Source organism: Hippocampus bargibanti, linkage group LG16 (assembly GCF_051943395.1).
Source record: "Hippocampus bargibanti isolate YZ-2025 linkage group LG16, ASM5194339v1, whole genome shotgun sequence".
NCBI classification, from domain to species: Eukaryota; Metazoa; Chordata; class Actinopteri; order Syngnathiformes; family Syngnathidae; genus Hippocampus; species Hippocampus bargibanti.
The window spans coordinates 4,810,553-4,836,005 of NC_142749.1; the positions used below are offsets into that span (position 1 = coordinate 4,810,553).

Sequence of the window (25,453 nt, forward strand, 5' to 3'; positions counted from 1 at the left end):
ATCTATTGCCTCCCCACCAACTTGTCTTGCCATGTGGTTTTTATTTTAATTCCCCAATGCTCTTTGGAAGACTTAATGATTTTCGGGGTCATAGTGTTTTACAGATTTTTAAAAAAAGTGCGTGAGGTGTGTAAAAATACTCCCGTCCGTGCACCCTTAAGCATTCAGTCAGAATTCGTGTCTGGCTGAGCTCAGAGCTATTTAATTTCCTCTTCTTTGTGGTCTCATCTCACATATTGCTGTTATTACTGCCCACTTTCGGTTCCCCGGTGAAAGTTGAAATATCCAATTCCCTCCCTGCTGACAACCATGTGGAATTTTAACTGAATTACCCGTGAAGGTTAATATGTACAAGATGAGCACTGACCCCCGTTACCCTTTCCTGATACCACTCCGGTCCATGCTTGCAGAACCGCAAGCTATTCTTCATTTCAAAATGGGTTAGGGAGGCCAACTCGAGCTTCATTGACTGATTTTCCTCTTCACTTCATCTGATAGTTTTGCCTCTACCAATATCTTAATTATTCTCGGTCTCGTACTATGTTTAGTCCCCACCTCCACCCCTTTCAGTCCACCCTGGGGTATTGCTATGAATGTCTCATGCTCATCATGGCAGCAAAAACCCTGATGTTGTCTCGCCTAGTTATGAAGAAAAATGTTCCACACTACAAATGTTCTTTTTGTCTCCACCTGGCCTTGATTTTTCGGTATTTTTGCACTGGTCTTAAGATCCGTAAAGTGGGTGTGTTTGTCTAGGTGGATGGGGGAGTGGACATAATTGTGGTCCCCTGTCCTTTGTTGACACAGCAGGTGTTGATTTGACTCCACACTGGCCACTTTGTTTGTTCCACCTTGGAGCCCAGTAGGGAAGACTGAAGGACATTGTGATATAAAAGAGCTTTACTTTTACTCCTCTGGAGAGTTTTCTCAATTCCTTGACCAAATAACTCTTGACACTGTGTAATACATGTTACATATCATGCACACGCATACGTGTACAGTCAATATGACAGATGGTAACGTGTGTCCTAGCCACTGTTTAGTGTGTCTAGCTTTCCATTTTTATGTCACTCGAGCTGCCGCTGCGACCTTGCTTCTTAGCAAAATGTACAACGCATGATTTGCCTCCGCTGTTTGGCAACATTACCGATTATCTTGGTACATTGTTGTACTTCATGCCACAACTCAGGGAGGCGCAGGCATGATCTGAAACCACGTTTGGTAAATGGCAGCAAATCTCACTCTCGTCTGTGAAGACTGAAACTGTGAATTGACGATAATTGGCTTCATCGGCTGCTCTGGCAGTGCCCTATTGCGATAAATATTTACTGACTGTGCTCTGCAATTGACTGGAATCCAGTTCAGGGTGTACCCCGCCGACTGCCCGAAGACAGCTGGGATAGTTTCCAGCACGCCTGCGCCCCCTTGTTAAGATAAACTGATAAGAAAATAGATGGATGGATATTTTCCAAGAAACTGGCAAGTATTTGGAACTGTTCTCAATTCCCTCCAATTTGTCTGAGGCCCCAGCGCCTGCTGAAAACTGCCACAAAGCATGATGCTGTCACCATGTTTCACTGTACGTATGTTGCGCTTTTGGTGATGAGCGGTGTGTATTGGTGCCAAACCCTCCTTCTGGGAGGATGGCCAAAAAGTGAATTTGGGAGATTTCAGTTTGTTGACTGGGACATAGATGTTTTTTTCTAAGCTAAGGCTTCTTCCATCTTACCATCCTACCCTATATACAAGACATATGTGAAAGATGAATCTTTGTGTTTCCAACTACTAAAAAGCACACAGGTACTAGCCAGACATTCATGCAGCTCCTCCAGTGTTGCTATCAGTCTCTGGGCACCCTCACTGACTCGCTTTGTGCCACATTTTCCCCAATTGAAGATGTCGCTCTTCACTGTGTTCGATGATATGTTTAATGCATCGGAAATTCTTGCGCACCCTTCCTCTGACTGATACCTTTCTACAATGTGAATTTGTCTGATGCTGCAGAAGCCTTTTGCAGGCAATGGCTGTTGCTTTTAGATGTGGAGAAAAACAAGTCAGAAAAATATATGCCAATTCCCATTTGTCATACGTTTGAATTTGATTGGTTTATTCTGAGAACAACCACAACCCAGTTGCTCATTATTACGTTCACTATTGAAATTTGTTATTTTCTTTTCTTCATATGGCAGCATTTGAAAGGGGGCACCCTAAACTTTTATACATTCATAATAATAATAATACATTTTATTTCAAGCGCCTTTCAAAACACCCAAGGACACTTTACAATAAAAACAATAGAACACAGCACATAACAATAAAACCATAAGTAAAATGATAAATAATAAAATAGCAGAGAGAATTAGACATTGAAAGCAATTTTAAACAAATGGGTTTTGAGATGAGCCTTGAAAATAGGGAGGGAGTCAATATTACGGATGTTGGGTGGAAGTGAATTCCAGAGTTTGGGAGCAGAGCGGCTGAAAGCTCTGCATCCCATCGTGGTGAGACGGGCAGAGGGCACATAGAGGTGAAGGGAGGATGAGGATCTGAGGGACCGAGAGGGAACAGAGATTTGAAGCAGGTCAGAAAGATAGGGAGGAGCAAGGTTATGGATGGCTTTGAAAGTAAACAGAAGTATTTTGAATTCGATACGATGTTTAACCGGTAGCCAGTGGAGTTGCTGGAGTACAGGGGTGATGTGGTGAAAGGAGGGGGTTTTAGTGATGATCCGGACTGTACATTTTGCACAAAAAACCCAATTTGCACTAAAAAGAACATTTTGACTATTTGCACTGTAATTTATTTTGTATTTGCTAGATTTCATGTGAATCTGTGGCTATTCCAAGTTAACCACAATCTACTGTTTATCTCTACGACCAGGTCATCCTGTACTCTGGCGACAGGGCCTACGAGGATTACTATGCCCCACTGAAGGGTCGAGTACACTTCAATTCACCCGACCCCAAGAATGGCGATGCCTCCATCAACCTGTCAGGCCTGAAGTCGTCGGACTCTGGTACTTACCAGTGTAAAGTGAAGAAAGCTCCTGGCATCCGCAGCAGAAAAATGCTACTGATTGTCATGGGTGAGTCAAAATAAAAAGCAAAACATGTAACCAGAAAATTATATTTTTTTCTGACCAGGCCTTTATTGCAGTAGAAATCAAATGCTCTTTTCCTCGCTTGGGTGTTTTGCTATAAACCCGCACTAAAATTGAGAACATACCCTTCCCAGAGGCGGTGGACCATTGACCCCCCTCGCGTTCCAATTCTGTGTTCACCCACCCTGATTGTCAAAAGTGATCATCTTTTATCTCAACAGCGAGTTCGTTATTTTTTGTCTTTATCTCGAATATCTATCTTGAATAACATTTATGGATTAATTTTAGGAGGAGCAGTTTGTCACATTTTTTAACTTGATCTGTAATTGACAATATTAATGTTAGGACTATGTTTGGCAGAATTTTTACTTGGGTATTTTATGCCTTGGAAATGTATTTCACCATTGCAAGGAAAATGCAATTGAAAAATCTGTGAAAACAGCATTATTGTTGATGCGTGGTTCACTGACCAAAAGTTGAATGTGAAAAGCCTCCTGAATATTTAGTTTGCTGAGTGGAAAACCGACGTGCACCATTGTGAGATAAGCTCTCCATTATGCGCTTATCGTAGTTATGTTATTTGGGATTTTTCTATAGGGAGCGTCCAAAATGGCAGCTGCTCCTTCACACAAATGTGACAGCACTGCTCCCACCAGTTCAACCTGAAATACTCTCGCTCGTGTGAAAAAGTTCCAACTGACCTCAGAACTGTTGACAAAGTTGTAAAGAAGGATGTTACAGGAAACATAGACAGTTTGTTTGTGCTGATTATTTGCAATAATTTCTGTATCGCTTAAACTAATTCACATACATTTAGTTTTGAAAACTTGGTGGATGATTGAAAAAAAACACACACATAGTTAATGATTTATTTAAACTTTACACATATAAAATTTGATTCCCGAAGATGTTTTTCATCAGGGTTCCTCAGGCCATGAACAAAAATAATCGCGCAAATAGAGAAGACATTTCAGTGACAGGCATTTGCTGCTGGCCGGCTCCACATACTGAGGAAAACTTTCCTCCCGCATGCCAAGTATTTTTTTTTAATTGGACTCTGGGAGTGAAACACCAAGATCACATTCCTTCAACTCTACACTGTGAAGTCAATATCAACTTAACAATTTGTTTTATTCAGAAGGCTCCTGCAAAACACTTGTTTGATTAATATTTTAACCTATGGATTGGATTGGATTAGCCTTTATTAGTCTCTCAATGGAGAAATTTACATTTCACACCAGCAAAGTGATGAAAGTAAGAGGAAAGGAAAGGATGAAGTAGAAAAACAAAATACAGGACCTGCTGTAGAGGCAGCCACCCTAGCACCGCCATGTTGAAGTCAAAAGAACAAAAACAAAAACAATAATATGACAACACAAAGACACAGTCATTCAATCTTAAGCACTTCCTGCACTCAGTATGAAGCAGTTCTAGATGAAACAGGAGAGGATCAAAGTGGATCAGGGATGTCATGTTGAAATGTGCATGTCTGCTACAAGCTAAATGTTGAAAGCAAACACGAAGATTTAACAGATATTGACGAAAAGAGACTGTCTCACATCTCCTGTCCCACATACATCCGCTTCAATTCCAAGCCGCAACAGTTCCACATACACATCGGTGCTGTGCGCTGACCCTTCTTCTAATCACGAGCTCCTCAAGCCATGGATCCATCCAGCCGCAGTCTGTCCAACAGCACATACCTTTCTGCTAAACAAAGCGTGGCTGTGAAAACGCTGCCCGTCACACACGCAAAAAAGCACAATCGCCCCAGAGCTGTCCAGCGATGACAGACAAATGGCAGCGACATTCCCCCCAAATCAAAAACAATGCTGGCGTATTTGTGCTGCCGAAAAAGCGCAATCGCTCAGCAGAGTCTCCTCCTTGATAAATGTCGTGTGTTCCACACGAGTCACAACCCAAAGTGACAAAAGAAAACAACACTGTACAGCCCGTTTGAGAAATATGGCAATCTCGTTTTGTGCAACTGCAGATGAGTTAAATTTGGGGGGAAACTTTAACCGGTGTGTTCCTTGAATATTTTAGGGGCCATTTATTTTCGAGCTATTGCTGCATTGAATTTCTTCCTGAAGCAGTATGAAGAGGTCAAGGTCATTCTGGTCATTGTGAGTCGACACATTCTTCGTTTGGAGGAAAATATCCACTGGTGCCATACATTTATTTGCCGTGTTACTTCTGGTCTGTATCGACTGTATCTTGCGCTCTGAGATTTAGTTCGACAGCTTGACAGGAATTCCCCTCAGCTAACAGACTTTCTATGACCCAGCTCCTATCATGGTTTATTCGCTGGCATCTCAAGAAATAGTGTGTGTGGCAGAAAGAGCTGGAGGCTACACCTCTGACAGGTTGCTAGCTAGCTATTGACCCCCAGGTCCTAGCAAAGACGCACTGACAAGGAGAAGCGAGGACAACTCGCTGCCTGCTCCGTGTTTTAACTGAAATTGTTCTTGTCAAAAATGGATGGTACAAAGAAACGCGAAACACACGTCTATACTAATACATCCAGACGACCAGGTATTGCTGTGCCTTGTCACATACGCAGCTATTTTTAGGAATACCCGCTTGCTGCCAACAAGCGAGCATACTGCGTCATGCGTTCAGCGACTTTACAGGACGTGGCATCCGTTGTGTTCTCCTTTAGCTCGTGGCCCGACATTGAAGTTGAGAGGAGGAGGGCATCCTCCTGCAGCTTACGTCAGCAACATTGTTTGTTTGTCTTTGCTGGAGACTCATTCTCGACAGTGTGTACGAAAATCATTCACAGCGCTTCAACATTTTGTTTCAAAATATCAATTCCCTTTAACTCATTCACTCCCTTTCACAAATTTATTTGGGAATTGAAAATATAATGTAGAGCGCCATTCCTGAATTAGTTCAGGTTTTGTTTTCTCTTGCTTGCATGCCGATAAAGCGCTGGACAGACCTCCGGCAATGTTTTTACCTACCAGAAGGGGGCACCATTATCTCATTTTCCATGTTAGCGCTTTCCAGCTTCAGCTACATTGTATTTTGGACAGCCGCCCTCATTTCAAGTATGACTCCAGACCCATATAATTTAGGAAATAACTTTTTTCTGATAAAAGAAGAGAGTGTTAAGGCTTATTTCGCTGCATTGAATGTTTATGTAGTCCTAAAACCCAATATACTTGGCGTCCTGGAATTCGAGAGACAATGACAAAAACCCTGGCACTGGAGTGGACACATTTTTGCACACGTCTGGCAGTGAATGAGTTAAAAAAATTATGGCACTGTCACATTTGACATTATATGATGGAACAAATAATGGCCTCTTTGTCGTGAAAAGCCGGAAATCTTGTTTGGTAAAAGCAGGCACTGCTCTCACCTCCTGGCCAGTACCATCCCGACAGTGAAGCAAAACACTCCCACAGCATGACTCCGCTAGGAATGTTTTTCAACAGCTGGAACTTGGAGACCAGTAAGGGTTGAAGTCAAGATAAATTCAGCAATGTACAGAGACATCCTGGATGAAAACTGGTTCTGTAGTGCTCACGCTAAGGCGACGGTTCATCTTTACAGCAGGACAATAAACTTCGGCGCGAGGCCAAGATATCAAAGGAGCGCCTTCAAGACAACTTTTGAATGTCCTTGAGTTGGCCCACCCAAAACCTGATCCAATTAAACATCTGTGGAGAGATGTGCACTGACGCTCGCCAACCAAGTTGATTGCGCGGGAGGGATGCTGTAAGGATAAATATACAGACATTTTTCAAAGGTCTATGTGCCAAGCTTGTGGTTCATATTAGGGGGGCGGCAGCTTAAGGCTGAACTGTCTGCCAAAGGTGCTTCAACAAACCCTTGGCGACTATGTCTGTATACGTGATTGTTTATTTTCAGTCACATGTGTGTGGAGGGCATTTTTGAGGTTGTCTTTGGGGGTCCTGGAATTTGAGTGACATTGACAAAAACCCTGGCACTGGAGTGGACACATTGTATGTCAAATTTTGTGAGGGGTGGTTGGAACTTATTTCATAAATTTTGGACTATGGCTGAAACTCAACAAAATGTGAAAAAGTGAAGCGCTGGAAATGCTTTCCAGATGTGGTACATATCCACCCGTTGAACCCATTATTTTGTATTTGCTAGATTTCATGTGAATCTGTGGCTATTCCAAGTTAACCACAATCTACTGTTTATCTCTACGACCAGGTCATCCTGTACTCTGGCGACAGGGCCTACGAGGATTACTATGCCCCACTGAAGGGTCGAGTACACTTCAATTCACCCGACCCCAAGAATGGCGATGCCTCCATCAACCTGTCAGGCCTGAAGTCGTCGGACTCTGGTACTTACCAGTGTAAAGTGAAGAAAGCTCCTGGCATCCGCAGCAGAAAAATGCTACTGATTGTCATGGGTGAGTCGAAATAAAAAGCAAAACATGTAACCAGAAAATTATATTTTTTTCTGACCAGGCCTTTATTGCAGTAGAAATCAAATGCTCTTTTCCTCGCTTGGGTGTTTTGATATAAACCCGCACTAAAATTGAGAACATACCCTTCCCAGAGGCGGTGGACCATTGACCCCCCTCGCGTTCCAATTCTGTGTTCACCCACCCTGATTGTCAAAAGTGATCATCTTTTATCTCAACAGCGAGTTCGTTATTTTTTGTCTTTATCTCGAATATCTATCTTGAATAACATTCATGGATTAATTTTAGGAGGAGCAGTTTGTCACATTTTTTAACTTGATCTGTAATTGACAATATTAATGTTAGGACTATGTTTGGCAGAATTTTTACTTGGGTATTTTATGCCTTGGAAATGTATTTCACCATTGCAAGGAAAATGCAATTGAAAAATCTGTGAAAACAGCATTATTGTTGATGCGTGGTCCACTGACCAAAAGTTGAATGTGGAAAGCCTCCTGAATATTTAGTTTGCTGAGTGGAAAACCGACGTGCACCATTGTGTGATAAGCTCTCCATTATGCGCTTATCGTAGTTATGTTATTTGGGATTTTTCTATAGGGAGCGTCCAAAATGGCAGCTGCTCCTTCACACAAATGTGACAGCACTGCTCCCACCAGTTCAACCTGAAATACTCTCGCTCGTGTGAAAAAGTTCCAACTGACCTCAGAACTGTTGACAAAGTTGTAAAGAAGGATGTTGCAGGAAACATAGACAGTTTGTTTGTGCTGATTATTTGCAATCATTTCTGTATCGCTTAAACTAATTGACATACATTTAGTTTTGAAAACTTGGTGGATGATTGAAAAAAAAACACACACATAGTTAATGATTTATTTAAACTTTACACATATAAAATTTGATTCCCGAAGATGTTTTTCATCAGGGTTCCTCAGGCCATGAACAAAAATAATCGCACAAATAGAGAAGTCATTTCAGTGACAGGCATTTGCTGCTGGCCTGCTCCACATACTGAGGAAAACTTTCCTCCCGCATGCCAAGTATTTTTTTTTAATTGGACTCTGGGAGTGAAACACCAAGATCACATTCCTTCAACTCTACACTGTGAAGTCAATATCAACTTAACAATTTGTTTTATTCAGAAGGCTCCTGCAAAACACTTGTTTGATTAATATTTTAACCTATGGATTGGATTGGATTAGCCTTTATTAGTCTCTCAATGGAGAAATTTACATTTCACACCAGCAAAGTGATGAAAGTAAGAGGAAAGGAAAGGATGAAGTAGAAAAACAAAATACAGGACCTGCTGTAGAGGCAGCCACCCTAGCACCGCCATGTTGAAGTCAAAAGAACAAAAAAACCCAATAATATGACAACACAAAGACACAGTCATTCAATCTTAAGCACTTCCTGCACTCAGTATGAAGCAGTTCTAGATGAAACAGGAGAGGATCAAAGTGGATCAGGGATGTCATGTTGAAATGTGCATGTCTGCTACAAGCTAAATGTTGAAAGCAAACACGAAGATTTAACAGATATTGACGAAAAGAGACTGTCTCACATCTCCTGTCCCACATACATCCGCTTCAATTCCAAGCCGCAACAGTTCCACATACACATCGGTGCTGTGCGCTGACCCTTCTTCTAATCACGAGCTCCTCAAGCCATGGATCCATCCAGCCGCAGTCTGTCCAACAGCACATACCTTTCTGCTAAACAAAGCGTGGCTGTGAAAACGCTGCCCGTCACACGCGCAAAAAAGCACAATCGCCCCAGAGCTGTCCAGCGATGACAGACAAATGGCAGCGACATTCCCCCCAAATCAAAAACAATGCTGGCGTATTTGTGCTGCCGAAAAAGCGCAATCGCTCAGCAGAGTCTCCTCCTTGATAAATGTCGTGTGTTCCACACGAGTCACAACCCAAAGTCACAAAAGAAAACACAACACTGTACAGCCCGTTTGAGAAATATGGCGATCTCGTTTTGTACAACTGCAGATGAGTTAAATTTGGGGGAAACTTTAACCAGTGTGTTCCTTGAATATTTTAGGGGCCATTTATTTTCGAGCTATTGCTGCATTGAATTTCTTCCTGAAGCAGTATGAAGAGGTCAAGGTCATTCTGGTCATTGTGAGTCGACACATTCTTCGTTTGGAGGAAAATATCCACTGGTGCCATACATTTATTTGCCGTGTTACTTCTGGTCTGTATCGACTGTATCTTGCGCTCTGAGATTTAGTTCGACAGCTTGACAGGAATTCCCCTCAGCTAACAGACTTTCTATGACCCAGCTCCTATCATGGTTTATTCGCTGGCATCTCAAGCAATAGTGTGTGTGGCAGAAAGAGCTGGAGGCTACACCTCTGACAGGTTGCTAGCTAGCTATTGACCCCCAGGTCCTAGCAAAGTCGCACTGACAAGGAGAAGCGAGGACAACTCGCTGCCTGCTCCGTGTTTTAACTGAAATTGTTCTTGTCAAAAATGGATGGTACAAAGAAACGCGAAACACACGTCTATACTAATACATCCAGACGACCAGGTATTGCTGTGCCTTGTCACATACGCAGCTATTTTTAGGAATACCCGCTTGCTGCCAACAAGCGAGCATACTGCGTCATGCGTTCAGCGACTTTACAGGACGTGGCATCCGTTGTGTTCTCCTTTAGCTCGTGGCCCGACATTGAAGTTGAGAGGAGGAGGGCATCCTCCTGCAGCTTACGTCAGCAACATTGTTTGTTTGTCTTTGCTGGAGACTCATTCTCGACAGTGTGTACGAAAATCATTCACAGCGCTTCAACATTTTGTTTCAAAATATCAATTCCCTTTAACTCATTCACTCCCTTTCACAAATTTATTTGGGAATTGAAAATATAATGTAGAGCGCCATTCCTGAATTAGTTCAGGTTTTGTTTTCTCTTGCTTGCATGCCGATAAAGCGCTGGACAGACCTCCGGCAATGTTTTTACCTACCAGAAGGGGGCACCATTATCTCATTTTCCATGTTAGCGCTTTCCAGCTTCAGCTACATTGTATTTTGGACAGCCGCCCTCATTTCAAGTATGACTCCAGACCCATATAATTTAGGAAATAACTTTTTTCTGATAAAAGAAGAGAGTGTTAAGGCTTATTTCGCTGCATTGAATGTTTATGTAGTCCTAAAACCCAATATACTTGGCGTCCTGGAATTCGAGAGACAATGACAAAAACCCTGGCACTGGAGTGGACACATTTTTGCACACGTCTGGCAGTGAATGAGTTAAAAAAATTATGGCACTGTCACATTTGACATTATATGATGGAACAAATAATGGCCTCTTTGTCGTGAAAAGCCGGAAATCTTGTTTGGTAAAAGCAGGCACTGCTCTCACCTCCTGGCCAGTACCATCCCGACAGTGAAGCAAAACACTCCCACAGCATGACTCCGCTAGGAATGTTTTTCAACAGCTGGAACTTGGAGACCAGTAAGGGTTGAAGTCAAGATAAATTCAGCAATGTACAGAGACATCCTGGATGAAAACTGGTTCTGTAGTGCTCACGCTAAGGCGACGGTTCATCTTTACAGCAGGACAATAAACTTCGGCGCGAGGCCAAGATATCAAAGGAGCGCCTTCAAGACAACTTTTGAATGTCCTTGAGTTGGCCCACCCAAAACCTGATCCAATTAAACATCTGTGGAGAGATGTGCACTGACGCTCGCCAACCAAGTTGATTGCGCGGGAGGGATGCTGTAAGGATAAATATACAGACATTTTTCAAAGGTCTATGTGCCAAGCTTGTGGTTCATATTAGGGGGGCGGCAGCTTAAGGCTGAACTGTCTGCCAAAGGTGCTTCAACAAACCCTTGGCGACTATGTCTGTATACGTGATTGTTTATTTTCAGTCACATGTGTGTGGAGGGCATTTTTGAGGTTGTCTTTGGGGGTCCTGGAATTTGAGTGACATTGACAAAAACCCTGGCACTGGAGTGGACACATTGTATGTCAAATTTTGTGAGGGGTGGTTGGAACTTATTTCATAAATTTTGGACTATGGCTGAAACTCAACAAAATGTGAAAAAGTGAAGCGCTGGAAATGCTTTCCAGATGTGGTACATATCCACCCGTTGAACCCAACATGAACGATGTCTGCAAATCTCAAATCACCATTGATTTGCTCTACCTGGCTTTTGTTCAAACGCTTGAGTTATTTATTTTTCCTATTATTATCTATTCAGTAGTAGCCCTTTGAAGCTTTGCTTCTTCTGAAGAAAATATATGCCACGGCTGGTATATATTTTGTTGTATCTATCCCGCACGATAGCCTTGAGAAAATGCCAGCGCATTATTCATTTTACCGTGCCAGGTGAGCTCTATGACTGTACTCTTTATCTCTCCGAAAGCCCTCGAGCCTCTCTCACCTTCTCCCTGAACCTCATCTTTCAACCAAATAAATCTACTCATTGCTATCGCGTTCCTGATGCAAGACGCTGTGTTCCACAGCCCTTTGACACATTCACTTTCACCTTTTAAAAGATGTGCTGTGAATGTCATCACCGTCTGACATTTACTGCGTGTACTCTACGTGTGTGTTAGTACCACATAACAGCAAGCAAGAGCAACCAGCTTGGAATAGCTCAGCTCTGGTCCTCGGTCACACCACCATCTGTCCCATGAGCTCTCGCTTATTTATTTGTCTTTCCTCATCCAATGTTTATTCTAAAATAATACGATGAGCACTCAGGCATCGTCGGTCAACTCTTAATCCCGGTTGCGAGGCTCCGCCCTTCCGCCTGACACCTGGTTCTCATCTGGAGAGACCCATTTCGTGCTCTTGTTGAACCCATTACCGCACCATGATGTCAGTGTTGTCAGAAAGTACGGCACAGGCTTGGATCGTGGCCCTCATAGGGGTTTTTCTTTTCATTCATGCTCCACCCACAACGCTGGGCTGACAGTCTCTGTGTTTTTTTAGTTTTTTTTTTTTTACCGGAGTTGGTCTGCTTTTAATTTGAAGCACTGTTTGTTTTACAACACCCCTGCCCCCACCGCACGCCCCCATCTCATCTCCTGCCAACACTGTGACTGATCGAGGAGCTTTGCTTCTCTCCTAAACTGAAGTGTGGCCACACGTGTCTTTGCAACTCCGATGTCACATGGCTCCTTTCTCTGGTCGCCGGAGCGACTTCTCCTGTAATGATAGCACCTATCTCAATTACTGTCATTATGCTTTAACTGAGGGAACCAATTTTACACCTTTTATCTTTTCATGTTTTTTTAATAAACATCCCTTACTTTTCCTCATAGTGAAGCCATCCAAGCCACGATGCTACACTGAAGGACTCACCCAGGAAGGCAAAGACATTGTATTAAGGTGTACATCCAATGAGGGCACCCAACCCATCCAGTACAGCTGGGAAAAGACCAGCAATGGAAAAGTGCTGCCTGCTTCCGGGGTGATCGGTAATGCCCTTGCGAAATAACACCTTCCCATCCAATAAAAACAGACAGACCACTTGGCGTCTCCGTTTCAAGCGTGTTTTTTTTTTGCCCTGGTTTGCCCTTGCTACAGACCCAGTGGGAGGTGCCATCAATGTGAAGAACGCATCTGCCAGCGCATCTGGCACCTACCGCTGCACTGCCACCAACCGGGTTGGGTCCGAGGACTGTATACTCCATCTCAATGTCACACCTCGTAAGTATACAGATGATTGACACTGCTTTGTCTGTTGGCGTCTATTTTTTTTTTAAAAGGTGGTTACTAAAGGTCCGAAATGCAGAGTTTGCTTGCAAAAAATGCTTGTTACTCTCTCTGCATGTTAACTTTTTTAGAGGACATACATACAATAATGGTGGCCTGGTAGTCAAGTGGTTAGCACACCGGCTTCACAGTGCAGAGGTCGCCGGTTCGCGTCCCGTTCTGGCCTCCCTGTGTGGAGTTTGCATGTTCTCCCCTGGCCCGCGTGGGTTTTCTCCGGTGTCCTCCCACACCAAAAACATGCATGGCAGGCAGATTAGCCACTCCAAATTTTCCCGAGGTGTGAGAGTGACTGTTGTATGTCTTTGTGTGCCCTGCGATTGGCTGGCAACCAATTCAGGGTGTCCCCCGCCTCGTGCCCAAAGACAGCTGAGATAGGCTCCAGCTCCCCCCATGACCCTAATGAGGAATAAGCGGTACGGAAAATGGATGGACATACAATAATGTGCCCCCTGGCCTCTCAATTATCAATAAGTCTTAAGACTATGACAGCAACTATCTCATTATCCCTGCTCAGTCTGCAGGCATAACCACTCAAATCAAGAATAACCAAACATGTGACATTAGTGTAACTGTGGCATCAAGTGCAAATTGACGAATCACGCAGAGAGTGAAACCCTCGGCATGCGGCTTTGGTTGCAACAGAGCTCTGCCATTATAAATTATACGTGTGTTAGTGTTAGTGGACTCATGGGAGCATTGGGAAGTAATATTGTCTTAAAAGCCATGAGTTTTTTTTTTAATAAAATTAGCCTCGGTTTGCTACCCAATCCTATGTACAGTTTATGTGCAACGTTCTAGTACGAGTACAACTGGCTTTTGCATAAATTACTGGCCCATACATTCTGTCAGTCAAAGTATTATAGGATTGACTTTTTGTGACACCAATGAAGAGCAAATGACATAAAATAAAAATTAATCTTCAAGGATTATTTTATAGCACTGGTGTCAAAGTCGAGGCCTTGGGGCCAGATCTGGCCCTCCACATTATTTTGTGTGGTCTGCAAAAGCAAATCAAGCATGTCAACCTCCATAATGCTTTCTAAAGTCTGAACGAAAAATTTCAAATGACTTCTGATATCAAAACTCGTTATCAATCAATTGGTTGTTCGATGTGTATGTAATATGTGGAAGTGGTCATATGGATTCACAAAATGCAGTCATCCCGGTTCTCACAACTACAATGTGATCAGACACCTCTCTAATCTAGAGTAAGAGACAAACAATAATGTCAATATAATTACCATATTTTCCAGTGTATAAGGCGCACTCCCAATGAAAGATGTATTTTCAAACCTTTTCCATGTATGAGGTGCACTGGACTATAATGCGTACCTTTCATGAATGAAAAGTGTTCCAAATATAATATAGAAATATATTAAAGTTTTCCAAATATAAGGCGCACCACATTATGTGGTGCGCCTTTTAGTACTTCTTCTGAAGGGACGGGGGTGGAGTCAGTGGCTGTTGACAGTCATTGCTAGACTCAATATTACTTCACATATAAGGTGCAGTGGCGTATAAGGCGCAGAGTCATCTTTTGAAGAAAATCAAGGCTTTTGAGTGTGCCTTATACACAAGAAAGTACAGTAACTAAAAAGACGCAACACGTAAAATATATTGTTTTCTTCATCAAGCCCTTGAATTCTTTCTCTCCGTTGTGCTCAGCTCCCAATACCGCTGGCATCATCGCAGGAGCCATAATTACCGTACTGCTGATTCTCATCATAATTGCCATCATACTCTTCTGCTACTGCCGTGCCCGACACAGGAAGAAGTATGAGAAGGAAATCTGCAATGAAATAAGGTACACTTTGAACATTTGGCTCATTAATATGTATAGATACAATCTAATCACATTGCAGTTGAGACTGGAGACTATTAAACTGCAGATGTATGGATGACAGAAAGGCGGGAATTGACCCAAAAATTAAAATATCAATTCCCTTTAACTCATTCACTCCCTTTCACAAATTTATTTGGGAATTGAAAATATAATGTAGAGCGCCATTCCTGAATTAGTTCAGGTTTTGTTTTCTCTTGCTTGCATGCCGATAAAGCGCTGGACAGACCTCCGGCAATGTTTTTACCTACCAGAAGGGGGCACCATTATCTCATTTTCCATGTTAGCGCTTTCCAGCTTCAGCTACATTGTATTTTGGACAGCCGCCCTCATTTCAAGTATGACTCCAGACCCATATAATTTAGGAAATAACTTTTTTCTGATAAAAGAAGAGAGTGTTAAGGCTTATTTCGCTCCATTGAATGTTTATGTAGTCCTAAAACCCAATATACTTGGCGTCCTGGAATTCGAGAGACAATGACAAAAACCCTGGCACTGGAGTGGACACATTTTTGCACACGTCTGGCAGTGAATGAGTTAAAAAAATTATGGCACTATCACATTTGACATTATATGATGGAACAAATAATGGCCTCTTTGTCGTGAAAGGCCGGAAATCTTGTTTGGTAAAAGCAGGCACTGCTCTCACCTCCTGGCTAGTACCATCCCGACAGTGAAGCAAAACACTCCCACAGCATGACTCCGCTAGGAATGTTTTTCAACAGCTGGAACTTGGAGACCAGTAAGGGTTGAAGTCAAGATAAATTCAGCAATCTACAGAGACATCCTGGATGAAAACTGGTTCTGTAGTGCTCACGCTAAGGCGACGGTTCATCTTTACAGCAGGACAATAAACCTCGGCGCGAGGCCAAGATATCAAAGGAGCGCCTTCAAGACAACTTTTGAATGTCCTTGAGTTGGCCCACCCAAAACCTGATCCAATTAAACATCTGTGGAGAGATGTGCACTGACGCTCGCCAACCAAGTTGATTGCGCGGGAGGGATGCTGTAAAGATAAATATACAGACATTTTTCAAAGGTCTATGTGCCAAGCTTGTGGTTCATATTAGGGGGGCGGCAGCTTAAGGCTGAACTGTCTGCCAAAGGTGCTTCAACAAACCCTTGGCGACTATGTCTGTATACGTGATTGTTTATTTTCAGTCACATGTGTGTGGAGGGCATTTTTGAGGTTGTCTTTGGGGGTCCTGGAATTTGAGTGACATTGACAAAAACCCTGGCACTGGAGTGGACACATTGTATGTCAAATTTTGTGAGGGGTGGTTGGAACTTATTTCATAAATTTTGGACTATGGCTGAAACTCAACAAAATGTGAAAAAGTGAAGCGCTGTAAATGCTTTCCAGATGTGGTACATATCCACCCGTTGAACCCAACATGAACGATGTCTGCAAATCTCAAATCACCATTGATTTACTCTACCTGGCTTTTGTTCAAACGCTTGAGTTATTTATTTTTCCTATTATTATCTATTCAGTAGTAGCCCTTTGAAGCTTTGCTTCTTCTGAAGAAAATATATGCCACGGCTGGTATATATTTTGTTGTATCTATCCCGCACGATAGCCTTGAGAAAATGCCAGCGCATTATTCATTTTACCGTGCCAGGTGAGCTCTATGACTGTACTCTTTATCTCTCCGAAAGCCCTCGAGCCTCTCTCACCTTCTCCCTGAACCTCATCTTTCAACCAAATAAATCTACTCATTGCTATCGCGTTCCTGATGCAAGACGCTGTGTTCCACAGCCCTTTGACACATTCACTTTCACCTTTTAAAAGATGTGCTGTGAATGTCATCACCGTCTGACATTTACTGCGTGTACTCTACGTGTGTGTTAGTACCACATAACAGCAAGCAAGAGCAACCAGCTTGGAATAGCTCAGCTCTGGTCCTCGGTCACACCACCATCTGTCCCATGAGCTCTCGCTTATTTATTTGTCTTTCCTCATCCAATGTTTATTCTAAAATAATACGATGAGCACTCAGGCATCGTCGGTCAACTCTTAATCCCGGTTGCGAGGCTCCGCCCTTCCGCCTGACACCTGGTTCTCATCTGGAGAGACCCATTTCGTGCTCTTGTTGAACCCATTACCGCACCATGATGTCAGTGTTGTCAGAAAGTACGGCACAGGCTTGGATCGTGGCCCTCATAGGGGTTTTTCTTTTCATTCATGCTCCACCCACAACGCTGGGCTGACAGTCTGTCTGTGTTTTTTTAGTTTTGTTTTTTTTACCGGAGTTGGTCTGCTTTTAATTTGAAGCGCTGTTTGTTTTACAACACCCCTGCCCCCACCGCACGCCCCCATCTCATCTCCTGCCAACACTGTGACTGATCGAGGAGCTTTGCTTCTCTCCTAAACTGAAGTGTGGACACACGTGTCTTTGCAACTCCGATGTCACATGGCTCCTTTCTCTGGTCGCCGGAGCGACTTCTCCTGTAATGATAGCACCTATCTCAATTACTGTCATTATGCTTTAACTGAGGGAACCAATTTTACACCTTTTATCTTTTCATGTTTTTTTAATAAACATCCCTTACTTTTCCTCATAGTGAAGCCATCCAAGCCACGATGCTACACTGAAGGACTCACCCAGGAAGGCAAAGACATTGTATTAAGGTGTACATCCAATGAGGGCACCCAACCCATCCAGTACAGCTGGGAAAAGACCAGCAATGGAAAAGTGCTGCCTGCATCCGGTGTGATCGGTAATGCCCTTGCGAAATAACACCTTCCCATCCAATAAAAACAGACAGACCACTTGGCGTCTCCGTTACAAGCGTGTTTTTTTTTTTGCCCTGGTTTGCCCTTGCTACAGACCCAGTGGGAGGTGCCATCAATGTGAAGAACGCATCTGCCAGCGCATCTGGCACCTACCGCTGCACTGCCACCAACCGGGTCGGGTCCGAGGACTGTATACTCCATCTCAATGTCACACCTCGTAAGTATACAGATGATTGACACTGCTTTGTCTGTTGGCGTCTATTTTTTTTAAAAAAGGTGGTTACTAAAGGTCCGAAATGCAGAGTTTGCTTGCAGAAAATGCTTGTTACTCTCTCTGCATGTTAACTTTTTTAGAGGACATACATACAATAATGGTGGCCTGGTAGTCAAGTGGTTAGCACACCGGCTTCACAGTGCAGAGGTCGCCAGTTCGCGTCCTGTTCTGGCCTCCCTGTGTTGAGTTTGCATGTTCTCCCCTGGCCCGCGTGGGTTTTCTCCGGTGTCCTCCCACACCAAAAACATGCATGGCAGGCAGATTGGCCACTCCAAATTGTCCCGAGGTGTGAGAGTGACTGTTGTATGTCTTTGTGTGCCCTGCGATTGGCTGGCAACCAATTCAGGGTGTCCCCCGCCTCGTGCCCAAAGACAGCTGAGATAGGCTCCAGCTCCCCCCATGACCCTAATGAGGAATAAGCGGTACGGAAAATGGATGGACATACAATAATGTGCCCCCTGGCCTCTCAATTATCAATAAGTCTTAAGACTATGACAGCAACTATCTCATTATCCCTGCTCAGTCTGCAGGCATAACCACTCAAATCAAGAATAACCAAACATGTGACATTAGTGTAACTGTGGCATCAAGTGCAAATTGACGAATCACGCAGAGAGTGAAACCCTCGGCATGCGGCTTTGGTTGCAACAGAGCTCTGCCATTATAAATTATACGTGTGTTAGTGTTAGTGGACTCATGGGAGCATTGGGAAGTAATATTGTCTTAAAAGCCATGAGATTTTTTTTATAAAATTAGCCTCGGTTTACCCAATCCTTCAGTTTAGTGCAAAACAGTAAATAGGTGACATTTTCAGCAAATTACTGACCATACAGCAAATGCTGTATCAAAGTTCAATTATAGGACATGTAAATTTCTCCACTGCGACACCAATAAAGGCAAATCATTAAAATAAAAATCCAAATATATTGGCATGGAATTTACAATTTCAACCATTTCCATTGGGGTATCTGGCCCTTATCAATTGTGTCTGTCACCTTTCACCAAATGCTTTGTCACAAAAGAAGAGCCTCCATGAATGTGGTCTGATGATTTACGAAAAATTATGTTCCATTGATTTAAATGTTACAATTGCAATTGGTTTCTCACCATCCTCAGAGAAGATGTGCCACCTCCTCATAGTCGATATCGACAAAATGCAGCATTCACCGGTGGGCAGCCAGCACTCTTACCTGGGCTCAATGACACCTTCCAACCTGCAAGAGTAACAATGAAGCCTCAATATGACAAGATCCCCTTTCCGAAGGACCAGACCCCCGAGCCCCTCCTTTTCCCCCGCCGACCGCTCCCAAGATAGCGGGGCCAAGTCTCAATCGCATGGGCGCCATTTCCACATGATAATATAGCCCAAAACAGTTTTCTCAATTGTTTAAGGCCCCCCTCTCGGCTATGGGACTGCACAAAAAAAAAGGGAGGGAAGATGACGGGGAGCAAGGAAAAGCGAGTGAAGCCGGAGTTTTCCTGACTTTCTCTTGCATACAAATGAGAACTTCACTTCACCAATGAAGAACCGATGCTGTGGAGCTTTGAAGACAATTCAATTTTACTGAAGTCATGCCTTAGCACATAGAATTTTTTTTAAATCAGTTCCAATTTTAAAAACATTGTTCAATTTTACTTCCTGGAATTTCTTCGCTGAAACATGAAGTTATAGCAGAGGTCAAGACCGAAATTCATTGTATACCATTGCATTTCTTAAAGTGTATTTGGCCTGTATTGTATGTTCACATACATCCAGACCCCTGCCCGAATGCATGAGTATCTAGGAATGTCTCTGTGCGTACTTAGTTTAAAACAGTACAGTTAACCTTGGCCTAATTTATAGGACAATGCTATCCATTGGGAAATGACACAAAGTATTATCTCTAATCTAGAGTAAGAGACAAACAATAATGTCAATATAATTACCATATTTTCCACTGTATAAGGCGCACTCCCAATGAAAGATGTATTTTCAAACCTTTTCCATGTATGAGGTGCACTGGACTATAATGCGTACCTTTCATGAATGAAAAGTGTTCCAAATATAATATAGAAATATATTAAAGTTTTCCAAATATAAGGTGCACCACATTATGAGGTGCTACAGCAGAGCGCTGGGGTTTAGTACTTCTTCTGAAGGGACGGGGGGTGGAGTCAGTGGCTGTTGACAGTCATTGCTAGACCTGTTGTGGCTCAATATTACTTCACATATAAGGTCCAGTGGCGTATAAGGCGCAGAGTCATCTTTTGAAGAAAATCAAGGCTTTTGAGTGTGCCTTATACACAAGAAAGTACAGTAACTAAAAAGACGCAACGCGTAAAATATATTGTTTTCTTCATCAAGCCCTTGAATTCTTTCTCTCCGTTGTGCTCAGCTCCCAATACCGCTGGCATCATCGCAGGAGCCATAATTACCGTACTGCTGATTCTCATCATAATTGCCATCATACTCTTCTGCTACTGCCGTGCCCGACACAGGAAGAAGTATGAGAAGGAAATCTGCAATGAAATAAGGTACACTTTGAACATTTGGCTCATTAATATGTATAGATACAATCTAATCACATTGCAGTTGAGACTGGAGACTATTAAACTGCAGATGTATGGATGACAGAAAGGCGGGAATTGACCCAAAAATTAAAATTCTTAATATCTGAAAGAAATGTAACCTTATCAATCTTGTACAACATTAAAGATGCAAACGCTTTCGCTGCCAAATGTGCTGTGAAAAACGACAAGGGGGCGTGAATGAATGCCCAGTAAATATGGGAATGAAGTCAAATGAAATGGAAAAATGTGAAATGGGCGTGACTCAACATGCACACCAGCATGACAAGCATCATTTGTCGTTCCGTTTGTGACGCATCATTTCTCACTTGTACAAGACCTTAAACAGGCACACTGTTTGGATCTCAATCTTTATACAGCAGCTCCTAAAGCGGCTTCTGGCAAACAGCTACACTGTGCATCAACACAAACATGCTTTCACCCACCATCAGCGGTTTACATTTTTTTCCTTTTTTTTTAAACCACTCCTCAAATAAACAGCTGTGGTAATCAGTTTGAAAGCTTTGTTTGCTCTGTGGATCCTGTCATGTCTGCCCCCCGCCCCACAACCCTCTTCGGCACCATCCACCTCTCCATCCGGCCCTTTGGCTTACTATCACTCTGCTGCGGACCGAATCTGTCTAAGACCACAATGTGACACTGCTGGCACTGTAGGACAAAGAGGATTAGACCAGTGGTCCTGTCTGGAGAACACAGAGGCACACATTTGCTGAAACACCACCCCATGACGCGACGGACAAAGCACAAGCGTTGGCCCCTCCGGCTCAGTTTGCTAGCCCATTTAACTGGATTAATGCTGCTTATTAGCTGTTAATGTGACTGCAAAGGGAGGAGAGGGCATTTGCGGTATTTGGTTACTCGCCTCATAGTCCCGCCATGCTGTCGCAGTCCGCATGGCCAAGCAATGCCGACGATGTCCCCATCCAAACTCCTCTACTAATTATGTAATCAATGATTTGTTCTTTTGGCTTAAGTGAGTCAAGCTTGTGGTGCTCTTGAAACGACCCGTTCCTTCGTATTATTATGGAAGTGCATGCGTACAAGTATGTCCCTAATTCCAGCGGGTGTTAAATTAATTTTCATTGTGGACGAGTACGCATTATGGATGGCTGTTGGGGATGAACGTTTCCCTCCATTTTCATCTGTGCTCTATTGCCTATCCTATTCATGGTCACATCTTTGAATATTTTTTCATTTTTGATTTGAGAAAAGTCGATTGTTGTTTTGTCACACAACAAGCCAAAATGTGTGTTCACATACAAATATTTATCTAAGTTCTTAAGCCTGTCAATGCCAAAAGGCGGCAAAGCACTTTACTATTACATGCCAAAAGAACTACATGAACCCGCCCCCTCACTCATTTCAAAATCTGTCCTGGGTCTGAAGGGGCCACAAGCTGGCACCCAAGCAGTATTTTGGATTAGCCTTTATTAGTCTTGCAGTGGAAAAATGTACATTTCACTGCAGCAAAGTTATAGGAGGAAAGGAAAGGAAGACAGAAAAAAATACAGGAGCTGCTGGAAAGGCAGCCACTTTCGCTGCGCCATCTTGAAGTCAAAAGAACAAAAAAAAAAATAAATAATAATAATATGACAACACAAAGACACAGTCATTCAATCTTAAGCACTTCCTGCACCCGCTTTGTCGTATGAAGCAGTTCTACATGACAGAAAGGATCAAAGCGTCCTTTTTTTGGATCAGGGACGTCATGTTGAAATGTGCATGTCTGCTACGAGCTAAATGTTAAAAACAAACGAAAAGCGAAAGAGACGAAAGAGATTGTCTCAAATCTCCTGTAAATCCGCTTCAATTCCAAGTCGCGTCAGTTCCACATACGCATCTGCGCTCTGTGGTGACGCTGCTTCCTTCTCATCGCGAGCTCCTTAAGCCAAGCATCCATCCAGCCGCAGACCGTCCAACAGCACCGACCTTTCCACTGAACCAAGTGGGGCTGTGAAAATGCTGCCTATTACAGTTGCAAATAAACACAATGGCCCCAGAGCTGTCCAGCAAAGACAGTCAAACTGGCACCGAGATTCCTCCCAAATCAAAAACAGTGCTGGCATATATCTGCTGCCGAAAAGGCGCAACCGCTAAGCACAGTCTCCTCCTTGATGAATGAATGTCGTGGCCAAAATCGCTGAAAAACAATCCCTATCCGTTCAACAGACAAACACACAACAAAATAAAGTGACAAAAAAAAACACAAAAACAACCCAAAAAAAGCGAGGCTCGCTTTCATATTAAACATGGCTTCGAGCATAGCACAAAACAGTAAATAGGTGACATTTTCAGCAAATTGATGAATATGATACAGCAAATGCTGTATCATATTCAATGCTGTGACATGTAAATTTCTCCACTGCGAGACTAATAAAGGCAAATCTTAATCTAAAAATCCAAATATATTGGCATGGAATTACAATTTCTATCCATTTCCATTTTTGTATCTTGCATTTATCAATTGTGTCTGTCACCTTTCACACCAAATGCTTTGTCACAAAAGAAGAGCAAGAATGGGGTGTGATGATTTACGTGTCATTATGTTCCATTGTTTTGAATGTGCAACAATTGTTTTTTTTTCTCACCATCCTCAGAGAGGATGTGCCACCTCCTAAGAGTCGCGTATCGACGGCGCGCAGCTTCACGGTGGGCAGCCAGCACTCTTCCCTGGGCTCAATGTCACCTTCCAACCTGCACGAGTACGCCCTGAAGCCTCAGTATGACAAGATCCCCTCGTCCGAAGAAGACAGACCCCCGAGCCGCCCTCCTTTGCCCCCGCCGACCGCTCCCAAGATAGCGGGGCCAAGTCTCAATCGCATGGGCGCCATTCCCGTCATGATCCCTGCCCAAAACCGGGACGGCTCAATTGTTTAACGCCGGCTCCTCTCGGCAATGGGACTGCACAACAAAAAAAGGGAGGGAAGAGATAACGGGGAGCAAGGCAAAAGCGAGTGAAGCCGGAGTTTTCCTGACTTTCTCTTGCATACAAATGAGAACTTCACTTCTCCAATGAAGAACCGACTGCTGTGGTGCTGAGAAGACAATTGAATTTTACTGAAGTCATGCTGGAGCACATAGACTTTTTTGTTTTTTAAATCAGTTCCAATTTTAGAAACATTGTTCAATTTTACTTCCTGGACTTTCTCGCTGAAACATGAAGTTATAGCAGAGGTCAAGATAGAAATTTATTGTATATAATTGCATTTTTTAAAGTGTATTTGGCCCGTATTGTATGTTAAAAACAGATCCAGACCATCTGTATGAATGCATGTGTGTCTAGGACTATGTCTCTGTGCGTACTTAGTTTAAAACAGTTCAGTTATACCTTGGCCTAATTTAGTTGGGGAATGCTATCTGTGGGGAAATGACACAAAGTATTGTTTCATTTGTACCCATTGATAATATGATGTGCCCCCCCAGCCTCTCCGAGCCACCACACCATCCCCTATTGCAGTCTTTTGGTTTATTTGTGTCATCTCCACACAGAAAATGAACTGCCAGATGCAAAAAATAAATAAATACTCAAATGTAAATGTGCTTGGGTAGGAACAATCTAACCCCCTCGTGTATATTTGTAAAATTATAGCTCACTTGTTTTCTTTTACTGCCTACACAACTGTTTTATTTCTAACTAACTAGCTTCATTCCCCCTTTGTCCCTTTAGCAGCTGTTTAAAATGTTCCCCACTCGGATGAGAAGGATAGCAATTGGCTCTCTGTGAGATGAGGGGTCGGGGGGGGGGGGGGGGGGGGGGTTGTCTCCTTTGTGTTTGGCCGGATTACCGCGTCTTGAACAGCCTTAAAAAACAATAAGTGCTGTCTTCGCCCCCACGTAGCTCTCAGCCCCCGCACACACACATACATGACCTCCTCCTCCAAAGAAGGGGGACAGGTGGACAACAAGGTTCACTGAACAATAAGCTCTGAATGTGTTTGACGGCCAAAACGCCATAACTGTTCGGACCAGCACACACGATAGGTATCTTCACAGATCGCTGTTCATTATCATCTGTTGCAGTAGCAAACCCCCTCCACTGCCCCTAAACCCCCTCGTCTGTGCACATATAATCCCTCTTTATGTGCAGTTGCATTCCAAAGAGCCAGCGTCTTGATTAACCTTCTCTCCACGCTCAGTATGAAACCTGTCATGGAGTTTGTAGTGTGATTTAAACTTTTGTTTTTCATGAAAAATGCACACCACTAAAATGAATACTAAAATGATACAATTACAGCAGGCATTGTTTCCACTTTGGTTTCATTGTTGAGTTGTAATTTGTTGCAATTTAGCCCATATGCAACAAAGTACTGTATATCAATCCCAGATTATGAGACAAAAACAAAAAAGGGTGATTATTCTACTAGGAAAGTTGGAAATACTTACATGGGTAAATTCTTTATTTTCAGCTCTGGGGCCTTATTCCGTTCCTTCTTTTCAAACCTTCCCCTTTGCACAGCCCTGACTGCTGGCTTCATTTGTGCCTTGTTGTCCCAGTTGTCGCACATCCACAGCACTGTGGTCGCTTAGGTGTAGCGGCATTGTCGTCGATGGCTGCCTCGGTCCGCAAAAATGATATTCTCTCCACTGCTAATGCTATCAGTACAATCGGGTCAAGTGTAGCATTTCTCGCATCCACATTCAGTGCACACAATTTCAACAACTAATTCACTTGTCTTTCACTTGTCTTAAACAGGTTTCTCGTTTTTGCATTTACTTTCTAATGTAATTTTTTTTATTTGGTTAAACATTCTATTCTTATAAGAAAAATGTGGTATTTATGTCTCATTCCAACTG

At 43.0% G+C, this 25,453-nt stretch overlaps 1 protein-coding gene across 1 annotated transcript in view; it reads left to right on the forward strand.

Annotated features, from left to right (window-relative positions):
• cxadr (CXADR cell adhesion molecule) overlaps positions 1-24,897 on the forward strand; it is a 60,440-nt gene extending 35,543 nt beyond the window's left edge. Inside the window, exons 3-7 of the mRNA XM_089017497.1 lie at positions 2,881-3,085; positions 12,787-12,942; positions 13,052-13,174; positions 14,906-15,044; positions 23,257-24,897. Coding sequence (XP_088873623.1) covers positions 2,881-3,085; positions 12,787-12,942; positions 13,052-13,174; positions 14,906-15,044; positions 23,257-23,536 — 903 coding nt within the window. The 3' untranslated portion in view covers positions 23,537-24,897. The remainder of the gene's footprint in view (positions 1-2,880; positions 3,086-12,786; positions 12,943-13,051; positions 13,175-14,905; positions 15,045-23,256) is intronic.
• The last annotated feature ends 556 nt before the right edge of the window (positions 24,898-25,453 follow it).